The sequence below is a fragment of the Hypanus sabinus genome, chromosome 22 (genome assembly GCF_030144855.1).
Source record: "Hypanus sabinus isolate sHypSab1 chromosome 22, sHypSab1.hap1, whole genome shotgun sequence".
Classification (NCBI taxonomy): Eukaryota; Metazoa; Chordata; class Chondrichthyes; order Myliobatiformes; family Dasyatidae; genus Hypanus; species Hypanus sabinus.
The window spans coordinates 36,381,644-36,399,723 of record NC_082727.1 but is presented as its reverse complement, the minus strand read 5'-3'; the positions used below and the strand labels follow the sequence as shown (position 1 = coordinate 36,399,723).

At 40.9% G+C, this 18,080-nt stretch overlaps 1 protein-coding gene across 1 annotated transcript; it reads right to left on the bottom strand.

Moving 5' to 3' along the window:
- Nucleotides 1-9,706: 9,706 nt before the first annotated feature.
- On the bottom strand, nucleotides 9,707-17,729 carry LOC132379829 (interferon-induced protein with tetratricopeptide repeats 1-like; the record flags this gene model as incomplete). Its single annotated transcript, XM_059948107.1, has 3 exons — nucleotides 17,707-17,729; nucleotides 12,712-14,116; nucleotides 9,707-9,739 (listed from the first exon to the last, which is right to left on the bottom strand). Coding segments are annotated over exons 1-3 (1,461 nt in total), but the record flags the coding sequence as incomplete, so codon positions are not given.
- Between the last annotated feature and the right edge of the window lie 351 nt (nucleotides 17,730-18,080).

Below are 18,080 nucleotides of genomic sequence, written 5' to 3'. Positions count from 1 at the left end.
AGAATGAATCAACAAGATTGTTGTAGCTGAAACCCCACACACCCCATCACTCCTAAACCGTCCTTCCAGGTGAGCCGACATTTCACCTGTGAGTCTTTTAAGTTTGATTACTGTGTTGGGTGCTCCCAGTGTGGCCACCTGTACATCAGTGAGACCCGACACAGATTGGGACGCTGATTCGCCGAGCGCTTACGCTCTGTCTGCCAGAACATGCGGGATCTTCCAGTGACCAGCCATTTTAATTCCACTGCCCATTCCAATTCCCGTATGTCTCTACTTTCTGTGAAATCCATCTCCCACCGCACCCCCCCCCCACCATCCTCTCCACATTCTACAGAGGATGTACTGAAAGCATCCTGAGCAGCTGCATCAGTGCCTGGTTCGGAAATTGCACCATCTCTGATCGCAAGAGCCTGCAGCGGATAGTGAGGTCAGCTGAGAAGATCATCAGGGTCTCTCTTCCCGCCATGACAGATATTTACACCTCATGCTGCACACACAAAGCTAACAGTGTGAAGGACACCATGCACCCCTCACACAAACTCTTCTCCCTCCTGCCATCTGGCAAAAGGTACCGAAGCGTTCAGGCTCTCACGACCAGACTGTGCAACAGTTTCTTCCCCCAAGCCATCAGACTCCTCAATATCAAGAGTCTAGACTGACATCTACATAACTTATTATTATATTGTAATTTGTCCTTTACTATGCCTATTGTCTTGTTTATTAATTATTGTACTGCCCTGCACTGTTTTGTGCACTTTATGTAGTCCTGTGCAGGACTGTAGTTTTTATGTTGTTTTATGTAGTCTAGTGTCGCCTTGTGCTGTCTCACATAGTCTAGTGTAGTTTTGTGTTGTTTCATGTAGCACCATGGTCCTGGAGGAACATCACTTTGTTTTTATTGTGTACTGTACCAGCAGTCTGTGGTTGAAATGACAATAAACTTGACTTGACTTGACTTGATGTCCACCCATGGCCTCCTCCGTTGTCATGATATAGACACACTTAGATTGCAGAAATAACACCTTATATTCTGATTGGGTGGCCTCCATCGATTTCTCAATTTTCTGGTAATTCTCCCCAACATTTCTGCCACTTCTCCATTTCCCATCCACTTTTCCTTCTCTTACCTCATCTCACCAATCAGCTTCCCAGCTCTTTACTTCATCCCTCCCCTTCCAGGTTTCACCTCCCACCCAGTGGCCTTCTCTCTCCTCCCCCCACCTTTTAAATCTACTCCTCTGGGGCTGGTGTAGTCAGATTTTAATTGAGAGATGTGGAGAGTGTGATTGATCTTCATGGTCTTGGGGAGCTGTACAGCACCAGGTTTACTTTCTTGAGGACTTTGAAAGGTGCAATTTACTTGGGTCCCAAATTTCTAGGCTCCTCCCAGAGAGACAAGGCCTGAGTGGACAGCCAGACATTTTGCCCAGGCTGCAAGGTGGGTCCCTGTTTTCTCCTTCAGTTTGCCTTGGATTCCACCTTCCGGGTGGAGACCAGCCAAATCTCTCTTGCCCTGGTTCATTTCTGCTTGCAGTTGATTGAGATCTTAGGCCCCAGGAACCCCAACTTCGGCCTCCTGTTCTAGAAAGGGTGGCAGAGTATAATCAAACTAGCAAACATTCCATGCCCTGAATGCTGTAAGGTGTTAGGGTGACCTCTGCCCACACCAAATGGTTGCACCACTCGCCAGGTTTTTCTGAGGCCAGGCATCTTAGGGTTCATTCAAAATCCATGCCCTGAATGCTGTAATTTGCTGAGTGACCTGCCCACACTAAACGGGGAGCAACTTCAGAAATTAGAGATGCAAAGGGACTTGGGAATCCTAGTTTGAATATAAAAGCAATGATGTGATGCTGAGTCCTTCTAGGGCAACGGTCAGAATGTATCCGGAATATTGTGAGCAGCTTTGAACCGCATGTCTAGGAATAGATGCACTGGCATTGGAGAGTGTTCAGAGGGGATTTATTTATACCAGGAATGAAAGGGTTAATATATGAGAAGTTTCTAATGGATCTGGGCCTGTACGTGCTGGAGTTTGGATGCAGGGAGAATCCCACTGAAAACAATTGAGTATTGAAAGGCCCAGAAACCATGGACCAGGAGGGGATGTTTCCAAGAGTGGGAGAGCCCTGGACCAGATGCCATTATTGCAGAAGAGGAGGATCCAAATTTGAGACAGTTAATCAATTGTCTATTATAATTCTGCTGCCTCCCTCCCCTTTCTCAATCTCACCATCTCTATCTCTGGAGACGACTTATCTATGATAAATCTATAGACTCTCACAGTTACCTGGACTAACACTCTTGCCACCCTATAACTTGTCAAAACACCATCCCTTCACTCAATTCCTCCATCTCCACTGCATCTGCTCTCAGGCTGAGGCTTTTCATTCTGTAACGAAGGAGATGTCCTCCTTTATCAAAGAAAGTGGCTTCACTTCCTCCACCATCAACGTCGCCCTCAACCTCGTCTCTTCGATTTCCCACATATCTGCTCATACCCCATCCTCCCGCCACCCTACCAGGGTTAGAGTTCCTCTTGTCCTCACCTACTATCCAACCAGCTTCTGCATTCAACACATAATTCAATGGAATTTCAACCATCTCTATCGAGATCCCACCACCAGTCAAATCTTTCCCTCATCCCTACTTTCTGCTTTCCACAGTGTACAAACCCTACTTGACTCCTTGTCTATTCATCCCTCCCCACTAATCTCCCTCATATCACTATCCTTTCAAGCAGAACAATGCCACACCTGCCCCTGCATCTCCTCCCTCTCTACCATTCAGGGCCCCACAGAGTCCTTACAGGTGAGGCGATACTTCATCTGTGAGTCTGCTGGGGTCATTCTAGTGTCCAGTGCTCCCACTGTGGGCTCGTTTATATCACTGAGGCACGACGTAAATCGAGAGACCTTTTCACCAAGCACCTACGCTCCAACCACCAGAAGAAGTGGGATCTCCCAGCATCCCCCTATTTTAATGCCATTTCCCATTCCCATTCCAATATGTCAATCAATGGCCTCCGCTACTGTGGTGATGAGGCCACACTCTGGTTGGAGGCAGAACACATATTCTGTCTGGGTAACCTCCAACTTGATGGCATGAGCATCAATTTCTTGAACTTCTGGTAATGATCTCCCCTACAACCCTCTCCGTCACCAGTCCCTTCCCCCTTTCCTTCTCTCATCATACCTCCCTGCCTGTCAGTTCCCTCTGATACTCCTCACCCCTTTACTTTCTTCTATGGCCTCCTATCCCCACATATCAGATTTCCAAATCTCCAGCCCTGTATCACGTTCACCAATCAACTTCCCAGCACATTACTTTGCCCCTCCTCTTCCCAGTTTCACCTCTCACCTTGTGTTTCTCTTGTCCCTCCCCCACATATTAAATCTTCTCCTCATTTTTTTATCCAGTGCTGTCGAAAGGACTCAGCCTGGAATGTCGACTGTACTTTTTTCCATAGCTGTTGTCTACCCTGCTGAGTTCTTCTAGCATTTTCTGTGTGTTACTCAAATTTTAGGCAATTGTCCATTATTATCTTCATCATATTTTTACTCACTTTGAACTTCTTCCTTTTTATTTCCCCTGACTGAGATGGCACCAGTATGTGGAAATTACACAGTCCCACAGAATTTCCGACGTTTTCTGATGCGAGTTTCTGAAGGTTTGCTGAAGAGCTGCAGTGACTGGTGTGTTATGGGCAGAGAGACTCACAGTTATACTGAGTGCTTTCAATTGCTGGCCATGTCTCTTTAAAACATTGGTTTGGTCCAATGATATGAGGCCCTGCCCCCGGAGACTCTTATGGACAAAATACAGAACCCTTGTCAACTTTAGTGCTATAGACATGGTGTTTGTGGCTCTTCAGACAAGTATACCACTTCAGCTCATTGACTGAGCCTGGTCCCCTTGGGTCTGTGTCAATCTACCACATCCCCATAGCTCCTACCTACCTGCAAGGAGTGTTAAGGGCTGGCATTGCAGCAGTGTGGTCGTGTGCTCCAGTTTCCTTCAATTGATTATTTATTTGTTTGTTGTAAATTGTCTCCAGCATAACTTTTGGAAGGTGAATGAATCAAAGAGAGATGAATGAACGTGTTAGAGAGAAGGGTCAGAGGGGAATAAAGTCTGATGGGAGAGTTTGGTGTCAGTGTTAATTCAATGGGGTGAATGGCCTTCTTCATCATAAGGAGCTAAACAGAAACATGAAATATGAAACATAACATTTCTAAGTGGTGACTGGCAGAGCACGGTGTGCATTATATTGAAAATGATCAAAGTACGGCTGAGCTCTCAGCACTTTCCGATCAGTCCTTGTGTGGCTTGTAAACCGACAACAGCCTGCCCCTTTGTGGAAGTGGAGGCAAGGCAAGGATGGACAGCATGTCCAGGCACAGATAGATTGTAGATAGGCGCAGACAGCTTCGGCAAGAAAGGTAACTGATAATGTAGCTTCCTTTTTCGCTGTTGAGAAATGGAGCCATTTTGGCTGGCAGACATAAGGTAAGAATTTAACAGAAGTGTTTAATGAGCACACACCAACGAAGAAATATAATGTTACTAAATTTGAAATATTATCAATTGTTAGATGGTATTTTCTATTGACGTTAAGCACCTGTATTGTGCGTGGTTACTGATTTTGCAAGTAAGAAGTTCAAACATACACAGCTTCAACAAATCAACACACATAAGAGGCTGGAGGAACTCAACAGATCAGACAGCATCCATGGAAAAGAATAAAGAGACAGTGTTTCAGGCCGAGACCATTCTTCAGGACTGGAATGGAAGGGGGAAGACACCAGATTTAAAAAAATGTTGGTGGAGTTGGAGGGGGAACAGTTAAAAGGTGATCAGTGAATCCAGGAAGGTGGGAATGATAAAGGGCTGTTGCAGAAGGAACCGGACAGGAGAGGAGAGTGGTTCCGAGGAGAAAGGGGAGGTGGAAGGGACCCAGGGGGAAGTGATAGTAAGGTGAGAAAAGGTAAGAGGCCAGACTGTGTAATAGAAGAAGAAGGAAGTTGCTGGGAATATTTTTCTCCCAAAAGGAGAAATTGATATTCATGCCATCAGGTTGGAGGCTGCCCAGACGGAATGTAAGGTGTTGCTCCTCCATCCTGAGGGTGGCCTCAAGAGGAGAACATGGACTGAGATGTCAGAATGAGAGTGGGAATCAGAATTAAAACATTTCACCACCAGGAATAATCAACATCTGTACCTGCTAGTCAATTATGTTTAAAAATGACATTCCTCTGTTCAGACGTCAGAACAGTGTGGTGACAGGAGACACACTCTTCTCCTTGTGCACAAGTAAATGAAGTATAATTACATTTTATTTAGACATACAGCATGGAACAGCTGCTACTGGCCCAATGAGACTCATCAACCAACAACACACCTATATAACCCTAGTGTAATATCAGGACAGTTTACAATGGCAAATCAGGCTGCTAACAGGTTTGACTTTGAAATGAGGGAGGAAAAGCGGAGCATCCGGAGGAAACTCACGTATTCACGAGGAGGAATGGAAAAACTGCTTATACACGGCATCAGAATGAAACTCTGAACTCCGATGCCCCAGCTGTGCTAACCACTATGCTACCATGGCGACTGAGGAACAAGTGTCCAGTTAATTGGCGACAACACCTTCTTTCAGAAATTTAAGACAATTGATCCTGAATTGGTGGTCATATGCTCTCTTTTCTCCTTTCTGCATCTCCCTTCTCATTCTTCCCCACCCCTGCAAATTTTGTAGGACAATAGCTCACTTAAGCTATAACCATATCTGATTTCTGTTGACTAATTACAGGGTTATCACCTTATCAGCAGCCAAGCACATGCATATCACAGGAATGTATTTTGGCTATCACTATACCAACACTGTTAGTCAGGTCAAAGGCATGTTCCTTGCACTATACCCTTCCATCTCCTTGTTCCATTATGAGTCCATTGGCACACACAATCTTGTTTGGAATTTTGCAGATACATTGTACTTGTTTGTTAATTATAATGAATCCAAACTCTAAAACTTTTTTTTCTTAAAAATATTATCTTGTTGTGTTACGTACCCATAGGTATCTTGTGCCTATCACATGACCATGATGTAACTGAGGATATGCTAGGAATGATGTTATGGTCTTGTGATGGTGGAGTGATGTAATTTTCCCACCAGTGAGAGGTTATGTGAAAAAAAATTCACTGTGATGGGGGGCAGTTCGTGGCTGAATTTGCCAGTGACTCCATTTTGCTGAGTATTCGATAATATGATGCAGTTCTCTTTTAAAGTGGAATTTTACATTCTGCCTTAAGTTTCAAGGATTACTGCTGAAAGTTTTGCTACAATACTGCCAGTTCAATTCAGTCAGAGAATGAAGATTAATCGAAGTTCGGGAAGCTGGAAGAATCGAGGAAAGTTAATGTCGACAGTTAAACAGATCAACCTTTACTTAATCTTCATATGAGGAATCAGTAACTTGTGTCCATGATAACTCCTGCTTTGTCAAAAGAGCAGAGAGTTGGATGCAGAGTTATGCCAAGGAAAAGGTCAGTGCCTTTAAGCCCTTTTATTTCCTTCAATCATAAATCCCTCGGCAAAGCATACTTCAGCTGGGATCAGCAGTAAGGTCGCAAAAGAGGATTTTTATTACTTCAAGGTAAGACTCTCCTAACTGACTATAAATTATTTTCAACTCTTTTTGCAATACTACTTTAAAGAACTGAGTTCGCATTTCTCGCTTTAAGAACTGTTTGAGCTGCCGTATTGCAGCCGACTTCCAGTTAAGTTAGTCCTTTGTTTACTTTTGGGTTTTTTTTTAGCAGTGATTAATAAATGTTTTATTAGTTTAAAAAAACCTGTCTCAGTTATATATACATTGTTGCTGGATTGTAACAATTGGGGGCTCGTGGAATGAACCATTTTTGAGTTTAAATGCTTGTGTAATTTTTGATTGGTGTTTCATAAAAGGGGAATACCTGATTCTTTTGCTTGGTTGGCTTGTGAGTGGTATTTGGCAACAATGAATATTGATGACTTCCTGGCTTCGTCAGATTCGAGATTATCAGCAAAGGTGAAAAAAATGATGTATTTGAGATTGCAAGCAGGTTGGAACTTTGAGGTATTTAAAAATATACAACAAAGCCTGTAATTCAGAGAAAAATTGTGGAACACTGTATAGAGTCGGGTGTGTTCAATGTATCGAAATTAGATAAGTTCCCTGTGAGTAAAGCAGCGATCCAGTTACACTTGGAACAAGTAGCGTTAGAAAAGCTTAAAATAGAAGCTGAATTAAAACAGAAGGGATTGTAAGCTAACTTGGAATTATGTCGGTTAGAAGCTGAGAATAAACTGAGGGAATTTGAACTTGTGATGGTGGAATTAAAGTCTGAGAGTCAGTCTTCTGGTTCTAGAAAATCGTTTGTTATTAGTCAGGAGATTAGATTGGTCCCTCCATTTAGTGAAATGGAAGTAGAGAAGTATTTTCAACATTTTGAAACTATTGCTCTGATTTCAGAGTGGCCGAAAGAGAAATGGTCAGTGTTGTTACAGAGTGTAATTAAGGGCAAAGCACAACAGGTTTATACAGGCATATGAGTTAGTCCCAGAGGCATATAGACAAAGATTCAGAAATTTGAAGAAATCTGTGGAAAAAAGCTTATGTGGAATTTGCCTACAATAAAGCTGTGTGTTTTTGAGATGGGTTTCCTCCAAAAATGTAAAGGGGGAGTATAAAAAGTTGAAAGAGCTGATTTTAATGGAGGAATTTAAAAGGCGCATCCCTGTTGAAGTAAGGACCTACTTAAATGAGAGAGACACTGCTACATTGCAGGACTCTGCTCTATTAGCTGATGAGTATGCTTTAATCCATAAGAATAAATTTCCTCAGTGCAGAATTTTTAAAAGGAAAAATAACACAGAGAATCAAGGTAAACCAGAAATTAAATCAGAAGTTAGTGAGAAAGGTAAGGAGAAAGGAAAACCTGTGAAGGAAAGACAGTTTGGTCCCATTTGTAATTATTGTAAGAAACTTGGTCACGTAATAGCTAACTGTTTCCATTTGAAAAAGGAGAAGGAAGCAGTCCCAGATGCCTGTGTGCAACATACTGAAACACCTGTAAATCCACAGGGTTTGATAAACACAAATGAAGCTTTGTTAGAGTCTGACCAAGTTAAAAAGGGATATGATCATTTTATAACTGAAGGAATTGTATCCTTGAAAGAAGGATCTACTCCTGTGCCAATAAAAATCCTTAGGGATACTGGAGCTTCTCAATCACTGATGTTAGACAGTGTGTTAAAGTTTAATGATGAGTTTGATACTGGTGAGGTAAATTATATATGAGGTGTTGGGAGTGCCCTTATGCCTGTACATTTGCATGAAGTAAATTTAAAGGCAGGGTTAGTTACAGGTCTTGTTAAAGTAGGACTACAACCTAACTTACCTGTGAATGATATTTCTTTATTGTTAGGAAACGATTTGTCAGGTGGACAAGTTTTTCCTGAAGTGCATTTGACAATAGAGTCAGAGGAACCACGGATGGATTCTAAAACAGATTCTTCCTGTGTTGAAACTCGAGCTATAGTTAAAAAGATTGATGTGCAGAATGAGGTTGTTACCCATGATTGTTCTACTCAGGGATTCAAGATTTGAGGATGTGTCAGAAACTTTGTTACCTTCATTTTTTGAACAAGATTCTTGGAGTAAGTCTGACCATGAAGATTTGTCACTGTCTCGGAAGGAGATGATAGCAGAGCAGTGTAGCGATCCTGAGATTATCAAATTAAAAGAACAAGCTCTTCTGGATAGTGAAATTGATAAGGTGCCAGTAGGATATTATTTTGAGAAAGGAGTGTTGATGAGGAAGTGGAGACTGCCTACAATTCCTGCAAGTGATGAATGGAATATTGTTCAACAGGTAGTTGTTCCTAAAGTTTATCGAAATGAGATTTTAACTTTAGCCCATAGTTTGGCCTTGGGTGGACATCAAGGGTAAGGGGTAAGGAAAACTGGGGACAAGATTTTAAAACATTTTTACTGGCCTGGTTTAATAAAAGATGTGGCGATGTTTTGCAGAACGTGTCATACTTGTCAAATTGTGGGTAAACCAAATCAAGTTACGCCAGTGGCCCCACTACAACCTATTTCAGCATTCGGTGAACCGTTTTTAAAAATTATTATAGATTGTGTAGGTCCATTACCGAAAGCAAAAACTGGTTATCAGCACTTGCTGACTATCATTGCACTGCGTCTAGGTTTCCAGAGGCCGTACCTACCACTTAGGAATATAACAACTAAAACTGTAATAAAGGCTCTTATAAAATTATTTACTTATTTTGGGTTGCCGAAGGAAACGCAATCTGATCAAGGCAGTAATTTTATGTCTGGATTGTTTCAACAGATAGTTGATAAATTGCGAGCTAAACAAATCACTTCATCTGCATACCATCCAGAATCACAAGGTGCCTTGGAGAGGTTTCATTCTACCCTCAAGACTATGATTAGGACATATTGTGTGGAAATGAAAATGATTGTGATGAGGGTATATATTTATTTCTATTTGCAGTAAGGGAGTCAGTCCAGGAATCATTAGATTTCAGTCTATTTGAACTTGTATTTGGGCATAGAGTTAGAGGACCTTTAGCTTTATTAAAAGAATAATGGATTAATAAAGAGGTACACACTAATTTGTTGGACTGTTTTTTTAAATTTAAGGACAGATTACATAAAGCTTGTAGCTTAGCTAGGGAATTTTAAAATTGGCTCAGGAGAAAATGAAAACCTTGTACAATAAAGAAGCTAGAATGAGGATGTTTAAGCCTGGAGATAAGGTGCTGGTTCTTTTCCCAGTGCAAACAAATCCTCTACAAGCTAAATTTCATGGTCCTTATGAAATTGTGTCTAAAATTAATGATGTGGATTATGTGATAAAAACTCCAGATCGTAGGAAGCCAACTCAACTTTGCCATATAATTATGATAAAACCATATTATGAAAAACAATCTACTACTCTGACTGCTGTAGTCAATAATAATGAGTCTGATCTCACTAGGAACATAATAGATGATTCATCTGAAACTCATTCTAAACCCAACGTTGTTTCTGTCAGCTTACCGAACTCAACCATTCTGGAAAATATTGGTGAGAAGTTAGCACATTTACAGCCAGAGCAGAAGCAGCAGATGAAGCAATTAATTTTTAAATATAAGGATTTGTTTCCAGAAGTTCCTAGAAGAACCACTGTAGCTTCACATGATGTAGATGTTGGAGATGCCAAACCAATTAAACAGCATCCATATAGAATGAACATGGAAAAATGTGAACTTGCTGAGAAAGAAATTAAATATATGCTAGAGAATAATATTATTCAACCTTCTAACTCGAATTGGAGTTCACCTTTTGTTATGGTGCCTAAGTTAGACGGTAGTATTCAGTTTTGTACGGACTACAGGAAGGTGAATGCTGTGACAAAAACAGATGTATATCTAATTCCTAGAATAGATGATTGTGTAGATAAAGTTGGAAAAGCAAAATTCCTTACAAAGATTGATTTATTGAAAGGGTATTGGTGTGTTCCATTAACAGACAGAGGCAGAGAGATTTCTGCATTTGTAAATCCATCTGGGTTATATGAATATAATATTCTTCCGTATGGAATGAAGAATGCCCCAGGTACTTTACCGCAGATAATTAACTTTGTGATTCAGGGATTAAAGGATACAGATGCTTATATTGACAATTTAGTAACAGGAAATGATACTTGGGAAGTATCATTACTGCGGTGGAGAAATTATTTGAAAGACTTTCAAAAGCTAACTTAGCTATTAACTTAGCTAAAAGTGAATTTGGAATTGCCACTATGACTTACATTAGTTCTGTTGTAAGTCCAGGCTTGGTTAAAGAAATACATTAAGCTTCAATTTAGTAACAAAAGTTTTAATGTCACAGGAGTGCAATATTTTGATAACTCATATTAAAGGCAAAGATAATGTGATTGCCGATTGTCTATCTTGATGTTGAATATACAATGTAATTTTTTTTATGGAGTGATATTTTAACATTTGTAACACTCCTGTGTAAAAATTTGTAAGGTGCTGTATGACAATACTATGTATACTGAGTATATTGTAAATTTAATACACTTGTATTTCTTCTCTTGTAAATAATTAATTGTTAAAATTTTGTTCATGACAGACCAAATTTTTTTTGGAGGGAGGTGTTACGTTTCCTTGGGCACCTCGTCCCTGTCACATGACCATGATGTAATTGAGGCTATACTGGGAATGATGTAATGGTCTTGTGATGGTGGAGTGACGTAATTTTCCCACCAGTGAGAGGTCATGTGATAGTTTTTTTCAACAGGGCATAAAAGGAGAACCCTTCCCTGTGACAGGGGGCAGTTCGTGGTTGAATTCGCCAGTGACTCTGTTTTGCTGCGTACTCAATGTTATGACACAGTTTTGTTTTAAAGTGGAGTTTTACTTTCTGCCTTAAGTTTCAAAGGTTTTTGCCGGCAGTTTTGCTACAATACTGCCAGTTCAGTTCAGTCCGAGAGTGAAGATTAATTGAAGTTCAGGAAGCTGGAAGAATCAAGGAAAGTTAATGTTGACAGTGAAACAGATTTGACTTATATTTAATCTTCGTACGAGGAATTAGTAACTTGTGTCCATGATAACTCCTGCTTTGCCAAAAGAGCAGAGAGTTGGATGCAGAGTTACGCCAAGGAAAAGGTCAGTGCCTTTAAGCTGTTTTATTTCCTTCAATCGTAAATCCCTCGGCAAAGCATACTTCGGCTGGGATCAGCAGTAATGTCGCGAAAGAGGATTTTTATTACTTCAAGGAAAGACTCTCCTAACTCACTGTAAATTATTTTGGACTCTTTTTGCAATACTACTTTAAAGAACTGAGTTCGCATTTCCCGCTTTAAGAACTGTTCGAGCTGCCATATCGCAGCTGACTTCTGGTTAAGTTTGTGGTTTGTTTACTATTGGGGTTTTTTTAGCAGTGTTTAATAAATGTTTTATTTGTTATAAGAAACCTGTCTCAATTATATATTCATTGTTGCTGGATTGTAGCAGTTGAAATTCCATGAATTATTCCCAAAACCCCTCGACTGCCACTCGCTAGTCATTTCCCTTCTCGGACACTCCTCCAATACATTCAGAAGATTGGAATCATGCTGTTAACAATTTATTGCTCGCATTCCTTTGATTGTGTCAAGACAAGACCAACCTCGGCTTTGAAGCTTTAGTTACCAGACATTCGAGGATATTTTACAATGTTCTTTAAGATACAATGACAGGTGAAAATCATTCCAGAGTTAAACATACTTCAAAATACAGGTGATATGTAAAATACATTCAATGGTTAATATGTCAAACAAGCCAGTGTTGAAAAATGTTTGATTTCTCATTTCACTCCACTTGCTGCAATATCCCAAATCCCATCTTTCCAGTGTCCAGAGAAGCAAACCTAAATTTAATTTGCTCAGGGTGATAGAGGAATTCATATGTTTTGAAGAAACAAGATAATTGGGTATAGTTAATACAAGACCATCTTTGCAAATCGAACACCAATGAGTGAGTGAAGGTGCTAAGAGGATATAACTAGTAAAGCAACATCACACCAAACCTATCATCAGATCAAATGGAAATATATCTCCTAAATATCCCAGTGGTGCTCAGTTACATAATTGAGAAAGAGCACTCACATATTCCTCATTGCCAGGATCAAACTCCAAGGCCTTCTCAAAGTATTCAGTTGCTCTACCCATTTTCCCATCCAGCTGATACAGAAATGCTCTGACACCAAGAGCCTCACTGTCTTGTGCATTAACACTAAGTTTCCTATCTGCCCACTTCTCCAAATTCATGCGACATTTTCCCCGTTCTCTTGAGTTATATTCAATTTTCACTCCTTTCAGGAAGAGGCGAACAGCATTTGTTTCAGATCTTTTCTGGTGCAGTTCAAATAACCCAGCTTCCAGGCAAATGCTCTGCATATTCTCTGGACGAATGTCCACTAACTCAACCAATCTACGGTAAGTCTCCTCTGCTCTGGAATATTCCCCACTTGTTATGCAGATATCTGCAAAGTCCAGTTGTGCTCTAATAAATGATCTTGGACGGTGAACAAAAGCCTTTTCAAAATGATACTTGCACAGATTGATCAACACTGGGTTCTGCTGAAATTCAGGATTGCGAGGATATCTAGAACCAATGTATTTCAGCTTACTTCTGTAGCACAATCCGAGTTGGTGGTGTAAGAAACCAGAGTGTGGAGTTAATTCTAATGTTTGTTTCAACAGCTCGATTGCTTTCTCCACAGATCCCCTTTGTCTATAATATTTTGCAGCATAGCGAAGCACATATGGAAGATCAGAGGTCTTCTGCAATGCTTGTTCAACTAATTCATTTGCTTCCTCATTTTGCCCTAACCTCTGCAGTTTTATAGCCAACAGCACCATGGCCACAGCATCATCTGGATCAAGCTCCAGTACTCGTCGGAAATACTTCACTGACTGACTCTGATCACGACTCTCTGGGGTTCCAGAAAACATTTCCAGTCGAAATAGTGCAGTTGCATATCCCATTATCCACTCAGTGTTGTCAGGATCTTGCTCCAGAGCCTTTGCAAAGCATTCCTTTGCCTCCTCATAGTATTCACCACCAGAACCCAACAATGACCATCCCTTCTCCCCGTACACCTCGGGTATCATTGCTGTATAGCGAGGGCCATCACTGAGCGGTTTACAGATCATCTCCAGCTTGTCGAGATAGGACTGGGCCTCGGTCAGTTGTCCCATGTGGTAATGCACCCAGGCAAAGTTTCCATAGGTGATGATGCTTCTTCTTTCTAATTCATCTTTGTGGTTCTGCCTCAGAATCTTTTCAGCTTCCTTTAAATTTTGAATTGCTTCCTGACATCCGCCCTGCAGACAGTTTACAAAAACAAGATGGTTGTTGGACTGATCTTTATATTTCATATTCATGTCGATAGAATCTTGCAATCTGTACATCAGATCTTCTAAGTCAATAGTTTCCTTCTGTGGCCTCCATGTGAAGTGACACTGCAGCTGATCGAGCTTCTCTTTTAATAAATCACCCGGAGCGTTGCTGCAAGAGAGAAAAAGATAATTTTTCTGGACATCGAGCTCTCCCACTATTGCAGATTTTTGTTTTTTTGCCAGAAGACTGAGCATAGCTCCAGATCTCGGTACAGAGAAGTGGTGCTTTTCCCCAGACAGCCACCAGTAGTCAGACTCAATGTCTAGAAGATTGAGAACTTCAATAACATTAGTGAGATAATGCTGTTTTGTGAAGCCCACTGAAGTCTGGCAATTTACGAGTTACCAGACCAGTTCAAAGAACAATTGCATGGGCAACGTCCCCTGATCCTGCTGCACATTTCTGAAAGAATATAGACCAGCATCGAACATAGAACATGTTGTGCCGACCTTTAACCCTACTCTGAGATCAACTCTGCTTCCTGCTTCCTCCTAAAGGAGATGAATTTGCCGCACCGTGGATGCAGCTCCTCCATTCTGTCCTGAAAGCCGCTAGGGGCTGGAAATTATGACAGTTTAGAGTAGCATGTTCCTCTGGTGTATTACCTCAATACTGGATGCAGCCCGTAGGCTCCAACGTGCTCAGATCTACATGGCTGTAGTGTATGGCAGAGTTGGTTCAACTCCTACTTCTAAAAATTTTGAAGATTAAAGATTCGCTTTCTTTGTCACATGTACATCAAAACATACAGTGACATGCTCACTAACCATAACTCATACATCTTTGGAATGTAGGAGGAACATCTCATAAAATAGCTGTAACCACACAACTGGTGCTGATTCCTGTGAACCCAGAGGAAATCCTCACATACACAGAGAATATGCACACTTCTTACAAATACCAGTGGAAATCAATCCATGATGAAGCGATTGCGCTGACTGCACAGTTTTTCTCTGACCCTCATTGTTTGCAGTCGTGTTTTAATGAAGGCCCATGTTTGAGGAAGACAAGTGCTGATAAGCCGACTTCATCAGACTCCTACTCTCCTACTCCTCTTGCCTCTCCTGCCGTGAGTGAGGACTATTTATGATCCATTGAACTTGCTGTTGGATCTGGAGATCAGACAGAACAGTAGGCTCTTCAGAAGTCAGGATTCAGATGCAAATCTTGTGTTTACAGCATTTTATTAGACGTTAGTAACAAAAAATACTAGTAAAGCACTGCAGTTCCCTGCACTGTTTACACCCCAGCAGAGTAACCTAGGGGTCACCCTACAGATTTGTCATTCAACTATTGTGTTAGCCAGTGTGTGTCCACTCTGGGTTTTTCAAAGTTATTGCACTGTGATCCACTAATTTTGGTGAACCACCTGCTCTATAATAATCTGTACATAAAGATAAACTGCAAGGAAACGTCCTATACCTCATGATGTTCGTTGGATGGAAAGCAAATTGTGCTCTTTCTCAGTTTGTGTGGTTCTTCTTCTGCTGAGTCTCCGTTGCTATGTCAGCTGTTATACCTGGTAACCTTTTCTACTATCAACTAGTTCTGTATTGTGAATAGAAATTGAAATTCAAAGCCTATCAATAACCCTGAGGCCATTGAAAGCAATTTAGAAGCATTTCCTGTATGCCAATATAAGCATTGATTTGCATAGAAATAGTCTGCACCTCACCAGAATGCCCGTGTAGTGTGTCACTCTGAGCATCCTTGTTCAATTATTTATAATTTTCTCTGTTTGTAATTGTAAGTAATCTGCAATTCTGGTCACTATCTTATTTCAGTTTCCATATTTACTATCAGATTAATGTCCCCTGCCAGTTTACTCTCACACCACATCTTCCCACTGTTAATCAATATTTCTGCCCTCTTTGGCTGAACTCTGAACTGCCCCCAATCCTCAAGCGGCTGCTTTTTTTGGTCTAATTTTGTGCTGAAGTTCCACCACAGGTTTGACACTTTTTTCTTTATGTCTTTGTATGCTAATCAGCAATGAATCATTGTTGTAGTTCATTCTGTAAACATCATGCAATGCCTATTCACAATCAAACCATTGAATAGTTTGCCAATGAAATGGGTCGTCATAATTTAATTTGTTCAGGTTCTCACCCTTGATTTCTTTCTGTGACTTCACCCAGCATATTAATGAAGAATTCTAATATGATCTGGACACTCTCCATACAGCCCACGCAGGACAAAATTGTTAATTATTCTTTCTCATTGTCACAATACCCACTCCACGATAATCCAGTCTCAATCTCGTCTAGATCCCGTCTTATCTGTTACTTGTCTTAAAAAATTGGCATCCATGTGTTCCTCGTCCACAGTATTACTGTTATATGTAACTTGAGATTAAATTTACATTGTTCTGAAATATGGTTTCCAATTTCTTACCTGCAAGTCATCATTCTATGTAAAAATGTTGTCATGCTCTCTGTAATTTTAAAGAGGCATTGAACCAAATTTGGAAAATGTACAGTGGAACATTCACATTGTACATACCTGGTACAATCGTGTTGACACTACAGTCTAGAAAGCTCACTAATGCAAAAGATATCTGGCAGTTCCCTGTGGACTCTGATCGAAGTTTATTGATACACCATTGACATCATTGTATCTGGCCACATCACAGCCTCTTATGGCAACTGCTCTGCACGAGACAACAAGGAAATGCAGTTGTAGACACAGCTCAGCATATCATGGTAACATCCCTCCTCCCTGTGGACTCCTCAGTAAAGCAGCCAGCATAATCCCCTCCAGATGATCTTCCTTCTCTCCTTTCCCACTCGGCAGAAGATACAAACACCTGAAAGCATGTCAAACCATGCTCAATGGTAGCTCTGTCCTGCTGTTATAAGTCTCTTGAATGGATCTCTCATACAGTAAGGTGGGGTCTTGACCTCACAACCTCAGTGATTATGTTCAGCAGTAGAAGTCAACAGTGACTGTCCCTTCTCCCCATACACACCAGCTATCATTGCTGTATAGAGAAGGCCGTGACTGGGTAGTTTGCAAATCATCTCCAGATTGTAGATGTAGGATTGGGCCTCAGTCAGTTATCCTACGTAACATATCCAGGCATAGTTTCCATAGGAATTAATAATTATTCTTTCCCATCCATCCACGTGCTTCTTTCTCAGTGTCATGGTCCCTCCTGGCACCTGGAATTGGGCCTTAACAACCTCGTTTAGTTCCCAATCATTCCAATAACTACAAACACCTGCATTCCATCAACCAATGCAGTAGAAGAATCCTGTGACCACAACCAGAAGGTGCCAGTTTGTTGGTTGACTTGTGTATGAGTAATCTCATTCCATGGTTCTTTGGACTATCAGTTCTAAGTCTAACCTCGTTCCTGAATTACCTACAAAAAACAAAGACTCCCTTGGAAACCTTCCCACGCTTGTTATGACAACAAAGCCTCCCGACTCAGCCTCCTTGCCTGTGTTCAGCACTTGGGTTTGTACCACTGCCATGTCTGCGCAACACTCAAAGCCCGTTCTGCTTTCTCGAAATTTTGAACTGCTTTTTCATAGTTGCTTTGCAAATAGTTCACAAAATCAAATTGGCTGCGAGGCTGGTCTTGATTTTCCCACCAATCTTTCTTGAATCTTGTAATCTGTGTTTCACATCATCTAGGTCAGTGGATTCCAACCTTTTTATGCCATGGTCCAATATCAATAAGCAAGGGTGTTTACCTCTTGCTGTGTGCCTTCACCATGCCCACCAGACTGATATCTAATGTAAAAATCAGAGGCACTATTGTTAGACCTGCTAAATATTGCAGTGATAGGCAACAATCTATGATTACAAAGTAGTTATATTTTTTCCTGAATCACTTGCACTTTAAAATCTTGAATCTCTGGAGCTATTTCCTCAAGTTTTATGAAATAGTGCCCCATTAGATTAATTAAGTAGGAGATGAACTCCCAGTCTTTCCAGAAGTTGTAACTAAAATACTCCAGAGACTGATTTGGTCTGGACTTACTGATTCTTAGATTGATTAAGAATGTATGAATGATACAACTTCTGCCAAAAAGAGATGTTAAAATACACCAGATCAAACAGATAT